The sequence below is a fragment of the Crocodylus porosus genome, unplaced genomic scaffold (genome assembly GCF_001723895.1).
Source record: "Crocodylus porosus isolate Cpor-Errol unplaced genomic scaffold, CroPor_comp1, whole genome shotgun sequence".
NCBI classification, from domain to species: Eukaryota; Metazoa; Chordata; order Crocodylia; family Crocodylidae; genus Crocodylus; species Crocodylus porosus.
This window is the reverse complement of record NW_017728943.1, coordinates 105,926,461-105,934,665: the sequence shown is the minus strand read 5'-3', so window position 1 is coordinate 105,934,665 and position 8,205 is coordinate 105,926,461. Positions and strand designations below refer to the sequence as shown.

Sequence of the window (8,205 nt, the reverse complement as noted above, 5' to 3'; positions counted from 1 at the left end):
CAAAACCCCCCCGCCCCTCCAGCCCTCCCACACCCTACTTACCTAGAATGGAGCCTGGGTCCAGGTTGCTGCAGCCTGCATTGCTGTTTGCCCTGCATGGGCAGGCAGTGTGCTCAAGTATCAGGGCAAAGGGCAGGCATAGAGATGCTCTAACTGGCTACCAGAGCATCTCTTTGGAGTACCTGAGCCTTCAGTTGCCACACGGCATGGTCCTGGACCATGCCCTGCCCTGCTTTTTCTTTTTGAGGGGGGGTGAAGGGGTGGGGGTTAATACCTGGATATTCAGGTAGCAAATTTTGAGCCTGTGCTGCAAACATTTTTTTGTTTCCAGCATGCCTCTTGCTGCATCTCACACTGCTTTGAGACATGGCAAGAGGCATGTGTGGGATTGTCTGGACGTGCCCTAAATGACTATCACATGGGTTTTTCCTTTATAAGTCTTTAAATACCTAATGATAAACAGAAGAGGGGGACTTGCTAGAAAGAACATTGCTGACTTTTACTTTTCAAGTGCTTTACCTGTTTGTCTTCTTTTTCTGTGTCTTAAATAGAAAAGAAATAGATTTTAATAGTGGTTGTTAAAATGGGATTGTGATCTAAGAAAACCTGATGTGAAATCCTGAAATATATTTCACATTTCACTCTTCCAGCAGGTGCTTTTTTAACATTTTATTCCTTGTTGAGTTTGGAGAGAGCTCCTTATTACTGCATCAGGAGACTGCCTTTCCTATGGTAACCCCCTTCATTGTTGCTTCCCCTTTCCCTGCCCAGATTAGCCATGTGTAAAGCAGGAACCATATAATTTCTTGGAGAACCTTTACACTGAATCGCAGCCTTAGAATTCCCCATCAGAGTGTGGATACTCACTTCCACTGTCTGTATCACTTTCACAGTGCTTCTGAGAACACTGCTTGGTAAGCACACCTCACTTTTGTTCCGTGTATGTCACACCTAGAAACAAGGCGATGAAGTTGGTCTGAAGTCTCCTTCCCCCATTAATCTTGAGATCCCCACATCTGGTGTGCTTGAGAACAAGTGGCAGGCAGTACCCTTGGTACAACTCTATTGCCTTATTTCTGCATTTGGTACATGTGGAGCAGCAGTGGGTGGGTAGACCCATGCCTCTGGATGGTGCTGTCCAGCATGCCATGGAAGCAGTGTACACATGCCCAGTATTGCCAGCTCTGTCACTTGGATCCCCTTAAATCATGAGGTTTTGAAAGCAGAGGTCCCCTGATGCATATTACATTTAAAATGTTAACAGGTTAATTGTGCCTTAAATAGTAACCCAGCCACACATTCAAGTCAATTTAAGGCATTCATAGATTCATAGATGTTTGGGTCAGAAGGGACCTCAGTAGATCATTGAGTCCGACCTCCCTATATACCTGCAGGTACCTTCCAAAGGTACCTTACTGTATGATCATACAGTAAATGAACCACAGTGCTATTCCACATATAATGTGTAGTAACTTTGTGGCTTGTTTTTCATGCCTTAAATTCAATGTGTGGCCAGCTAGGGCTGGCCCATGACAAATCCCAACACTCAGCTCAGTGTCAGGGTCCAGCATGAGGCAACCGCAAGATCTGGAACACAGCTGTCTCCTACCCAGTCAGGCTGGAGGCAGAACCAGTTCCTAAACCCAAGGGTCCCACTTGACCCCCAGAGGCAGAAGGGGGATGCAATGAGCCTGACATCGAGGAGTGTCTCCCCCCAGTTTCAGGCTCACTGCACCCCAGACCTTTAAAAATCATGTGTGTAGGTGAGCTTCATGCACAGTTTTTTGACATTCTGGTCCCTGGGACCCTGGGATTAGGAGCCTGTCTCTGGTCCCAAAATCCCCAGCACCTATGATGTCAGCAAACCACATGTACAGTTCAGCTTCACACATGGTTTTTAAAGGTTCCAGCATGATGGGACCCCAGGACTGCGGAAAGGCTCCCTGATCCTGGGGTCCCTGTGTACCAGGATCTGCAGAAACTATGTGTGCTGTGCAGCTGAGGGGCGCGCACAGTTTTTGCTCATTTCCCATTATGGGGACCCCAGGATCAGCAACCACAGCCCAATCCTGGGGTTTCTGTGCCAAGGGATGAGTAAAAATCACAAGTGCCTCCCATCTAGGGTTTTGTCTGATTGTGGGCACCTAGCTTTCAACTTGTTGATACAAGCCTGGAATCATGGTCCTGGTGTCCCCTTGCAATGGCAAGTAAAGTACGATTGGAATCTAATGCCTGATCTCAAAATTATGTGCACTGCCATGCATGTGTGATTTGGCAGGAGATGCAGTAGTTGGGACTGCAAATCAGATACCATCACACCTTTAAGTGAATGTCTGTCAGTGGCCTGAGATTCTCACAGAAATCAGAGGAGTCCAGGAAAGCAGGTTTTGGAGAAATCACCATGGACCGTGAGACTCATGATAAAGTTGCAAATGTTGGCAGTACAGAGGATGAGCATGTGAGGATGCACACAAGATCTCACAGCTCCCTGTATGTACTCACTCATTATTCCTTCCATTGCCACTGGGTCAGCTGCTATTGTGTGGCAACATCTTTGAAACATGAGCAAATATGAGTAGACTCAAAAGGAGGAGGATGACATAAGACCCAGGAAAAAAAATCTGACCACTCTGGGACCACTCTTTTGGCAAGGAATCTAGATCTAGTTTCCCTCCTCCCATCCTCAGAAAGCACCCACTGTTCATGAATGTACAAATAACTTCATACACATGTTTTGAACAATAGTGTCTGCACCAAGATAGATAGACTGTACACTTGCAAAAGCAATCTTTGCTCAAGTGTTAGAGTATATTAGCTCCACACACGTGCAACTATTTGCTACACTACCCTGGCCTGTTATTCAGACTTTCAGTTGTCTCTCTGATGTGTTCCCTTTTCTGACAAGGCAAAGGTACTCTGGAGATTGGTGTTCTTTTCATCAAATATTTCAGAAATTTTCCTTTGACTAAATCATTCTTTACTAGAGCTATTCATAGTCTAGAAAAATGTTTAGAATAAACATGGTTTGCAGGGTTGAAAAAAAGAGTCCAGCTTTTGAAATTTACTTTTTCCTTTAGGTATGTTCCATTTCCCTTTTTCTTTTTTCCCTATTTTTAAGGAGAAATTGATATTGATCTGAAAGTGAAAACAGTTTTTAGATGACAGTTTTGCACTACACTTATTGCTCACTTCTTCTTTCTGTTAAATGCAGATCAGCATTGAAATGTGAACTAGATGTCAGCTGCTTCATAATTACAAAGAAAATAGTTGGGAATCATTATATTCACTACCCTTTCATTCTTTGCCTAGGCCAATCAGACCAGGAATTGGTAGAAGACAGAAGACTTTTGAGGAATTTGTTGAAGAACAATTGAAAGTAGACTCTCAAATAGTAGAAAAACATCAGCAGGAGCAGCAGGTATTGTGCTGTTTGCCGTATTGGTGGTGTTCTGCTTCTAGTTTCTGATGTGGCCTTCTGCTTGCCGGTGATGCATAGGCCTTGTTCTAGATCTCTGCACAAGAATGTCTCCTATTGCCTTTTTAACGACAAATGAAAAAAAGGTCAAAAAGGGTCAATCATCTACCCAAATTCAGCAGCTTACTGGATTAAGGCATTTTGATTTCTATAGGCAATAGCACCCAACAGAATGGTGTGGCTAGCAGCCCACCTAGGAGCTGATCCAGAGGTAGTGAAGTGGCATAGATAAATGCCCTGTTTTGCATCACTCCACCCTCTTTTTTAAGTCCCTGGAGCAGGTAAGAGTTTCTCTCCTCTTGGCTCCCCGTCCCTTCCCCTCCATACTCAGCAGCACCTCCCCTCCTCTCCTCTTCCCACTCATTCCCTTCCTGGCCCCACCCACCACTGCTACTATTCCTGCTGAATTCTAACCATTTCAAACTTTATTTAAAGGAGATCTGTATTTCAGGATGACCCTGCTAGTCTATTTATCAGCCCTCCCTATCAAAAATCTGTATGGGTCTGATAATCATATCCCTTTGACTTTTGGTCTGTCATTTTTTGAGGGGGCATGTTCTTGCCAGGTGGTGAGCGCTCTGATTCTGATGTTTCTAAGACTGCAGGCTTATGCTTAGCTGTAAACACACAAGTATTCCCTTTGATGTGAATGAGATGTCTCACATGCTTAAAGATAATGATGTACCCAAATGCTTTGAATAGACTGGAATGCTCAGCACTTTGGGCAGCTTCAGTCCACTGATCTTTGTGAAATGTGCAGAATTATAAGCCCTGAAGGCTGACCTCTTCAGTTATTTCAGAGGACAGGTGTAGCTTGGACATTAACAGTGCAGACTTCTTAGTTGTCATTCTCTGCAGCTGACCTGCATGATATACCTGTAGGGAGGAGTAGGCAAGTCATTTTCCATGGCCCATTAAATCCTTCCTGCTGAGATGGACCTCAAGCAAGATTTATTAGTATCTCCAAGCACTGTTGGCTTATAAGCACTTTTTTAAAGGTGGACCCTGGGCCCCTGCCATGTGTTACACTTGAGACGTGATTGACTAGTTAATTACATCTTAAATTGTATCCCAGCCGTATGTTAAAGCAAAGAATGGTGTGATAAAGCAAGGAATAAGTCACAAAGTTATTACACAAAAATGTTCAATAACTTTTTGGATGGTTCCTATCATGCTGTTAATTGAATGTGTAGTCAGGTGCATCTCTGTGGCTGGGAGCCCCATCAGCTGAGGGGCCTCCCAATTTGCAGGAGCTTGCTTCCTGCTGCTGCAGGGTTAGTCTGGGATCATGATCCCAGGCTCCCTCTGCACCAGCAAAAAGCATGATGGGATCTGATATTCAATCCCACAGTCATGCCTCCTGCTATGCATGTGTGACATGGCAGGAAGCATGATTGTGTGGATTGCACATCAGATCCTATCATGTCTTTGCCTGAATACCTGGCAGGGGGCTTAGTATCAAATATTACTATGGTTTTTGACCACTTATAATTGCATTTTATCTTTAAGCACTAGTTTTGCTGTCTTGCAACATTTACTGACCTGCAAAATATGGTTTTGTATCAAACATATTTTGAAACCCAGAGCATTAAACTCCAATTCTCTTTGTTCACTAACGAAGTAACACACTCAGATTCCAAGTGATTCTTGTTTATTTGTTACGCACAGCACACATAATTCCTTTAGCTGCAGGCAAACCCAAAAGCAAAACTTCTTACCCACAATAGCTATTCTTTTTTCTCCATTCTTTCCTATTCTCTTAGTAAACCAGAAACATAAAAGGCAAAAAGGTGATGTATGCATAAGAGAGTGACATTTAGTATCTATGTCTCTGTGAGGAAAACTGATATGTTAATGCAATGGAAGCAAATGCTATGTAGTGATAGATATTAAGACCAAAATTTTCAAACTTGAATGCTTAAATTAAGCAATTAAATGTATTTATAGTCACCTGAATTAAGTATTCCATTTTGAGAGATGCCAGGATATCAGAAATCAAGCAGTCAATCCATTTTGAAAATCAGACTATTAATATAGATGCTTTACTTTAGTCACTCACATTTGTAAATGTTGGTTTGTGAGTACAGACACCTGAGAAAATTATCACATAACATGCTCAGACATGAGGAACTAGACTAGAACATCATCTTACTTTCCTATTAAAAAATGCCACCTAGTACTTGAGCTGAAGTCGTACAGTTTCTGGTAGTAGAAGATCTCATATCCTTTTAGTAGGCTCACTGCTTGAAAAAAGCTTCACCCGTTTGCTTAGTTACTCAAAGAAGATACTGTATGCTAGACTTCTGGAGGCCCAGTTGAGTTTCCTGTAAAATCCTTTGCTTGTGCAATGTTGTCCACTGCTTGAGTCTTCGTATAATTTATGATTAACAGAACACTCAGGACCATGTACTATCAAGAACTTATATGGCAATTCCCATATAATAATAATAATAAGGGAAATAATAAGAATTGCTTGAAGATGGTAAGGAACTTAAACATAAAAATATCAACGTCAAACTTCCATTTTGCCTCTAATGTGATACAGACAGGGGTATCAAACTCTTCTGGCCCACAGGGCCAGATGAGTGGCATGGAACCAGTCTATGGGCTATATAAATGGTGTGCCGCCATCCCCATGGGGTGGCCTGGGCCCACAGATGCCTCCCCCCTCCTCCTTCCCATCCCCCACCACATGCAGGATCCAGACTCCCAGTGCTCACGCCAAGGTCCAGGGCCCATCTGCTCTAGCTGGATCAGGATGTGATATGCATATGGTGCCCACTCCAGCTAGTCTGGGGTGAGTGTTGCATGCAGCATCAGTGCTGGGGTAGGAGTCACATGCAGCACAAATGTCAGACTGGCCAGAGCTAGCTCTGGATAAGACATGCAGGGGATCCGTGGCCCCTCTCCTCCCTGAATGCGGCATGGGAAACAGAGCGGGGTGCCATGTGCACTATGTCCCCAGGACCTCCATGTGGGACTGGTCCAGCATGCACCATATGTGGCATGTGAGTTAACTCAAGACCCAGGGCCAGCAGCAAGGGCTGGATGATGTGTCTCTGGCCTGTGGGCCATACCTTTGACACCCCTGAGTTGATTTAGCTGCTGATTACCTCAAACTTTCTTGTCTTCTTAGGAATCCTCTGTTCTACTTCTATCATTTCCCATTCTTTCCATGACAGCCTAATGTGTCCTCAGAGACTGATCTTGTTCCATAAGAATTACTATACAATGCATTTAGTTCATCCAGCCCAGTATTCTGTCACCAACCATGGCAAATAGCAAATGCTCTGGAGAAAGAATGTAAGAAACAGGACATATTCAGAATGATCTCTCCCATATCACATCCTTCCAATTTCCAGCAGTCATAAATTTAGGGAAGCCTGGGATTACATCCCTGACTACTGCATTTTAATAGCCCTGATGGACCTGTCCTCTATAAATTTATCTAAAACCCTTTTTTGATAAACAGTGCAGTTGTACTGTTGGCACCTGCATTGTCCTGTGGCAGGAAGTTCCATGAGCTAATTATGCATTCCATAAAAATGTACTTCCTTCTGTTTATTTTAAATTTGCTGTCTGACAATCTTATTGTGTGCCTCCAAGTTCTTGTATTATGAGACACAGTGAATAACAGTTCTCTGTCCACTTGTCCCAAACCATTTCCCTTCTCATATCTCCTCTCAGTCACCTCTTTTCCAAGCAGCAAAATCTTAACCCTTTCAGTCTCTTCTCATATGGAAACGATATGGCACATACTGCTCCCATTATCTCAAAGGACAGACTTATGAGCAGCCTGGCACACTTCAGACTTGTCTGAATTCAGCTTGATCAGACTCACTAAGAAGGGACACCCCTCTTGAGATTCAGCTCAGTGAGAGGAGGCTTCTACCAATGAGCTTAACTGATTGACAGACTTCAGAGTTAACAGAGGGAAAAAGGTAGGTGATGATGGTGCCAACTTTTGCCCACTAACCTATTGTTTAATGCACTTGCCCAGGAAGTGGAAGACCTGGATTATAGGCCTCCTCAGACTGATAGATTCCAAGGCCACATCTCCCACATTCCAGACAGTGCCTTAACTACCAGACCAAAGGTTAGGTAGGGCTGAGGGCATCATCCTCCATCCCTTCTGTTGAAGCTGGGCCAGGGGAGAAGGAATGCAAGAGGCAGGGCCTAGAAGACCATGCAAGGGTGTGCCAGATTGATCCAAAAAGTTGGGCAGAGGGAGCCCTGGGTTCTGTCCCTTGTCTGTATCTTAAAAGAAGAGCTTCTGGAGTTCAAAAACTCTTTTGACTACTCCCTCTCAGAATTTTGAGAGGCTTTTCCTGGATCACATCAGCATAATAGTAGGCAACCATGGCTTATGTGAAGTTATCCACAATGTTTGATATCACTGCCAAACAATTTCCTGAAGTGACTATGGGTCAAATTCTGTTTCCATTTTCACCAGTGTATGTTTTTTTTGTATATCTGACATTAGAAGGTGGCCTTTGCACTAGTTTTGATATCACCAGCCTGTTGCTGAGAACACAGGGCCCTAAAGTCTCACTAAATATAGGGACATCATATAAAGTGATCAATCATAGATTTCATAGATTTCATAGACATTAGGGCTGGAAGGGACCTCGGGAGATCATCGAGTCCAGCCCCCTGCCCCAAAGGGCAGGAAGTCAGCTGGGGTCATAGGATCCCAGCAAGATAAGCATCCAATTTACTCTTGAAGGTGT

The 8,205-nt window shown here is 43.7% G+C and overlaps 1 protein-coding gene across 1 annotated transcript in view; it reads left to right on the top strand.

The window, feature by feature from the left end:
• LOC109320040 (centromere protein J-like) overlaps positions 1-8,205 on the top strand; it is a 64,626-nt gene that overhangs the window by 20,510 nt on the left and 35,911 nt on the right. Inside the window, exon 6 of the mRNA XM_019549959.1 lies at positions 3,310-3,418. Coding sequence (XP_019405504.1) covers positions 3,310-3,418 — 109 coding nt within the window. The remainder of the gene's footprint in view (positions 1-3,309; positions 3,419-8,205) is intronic.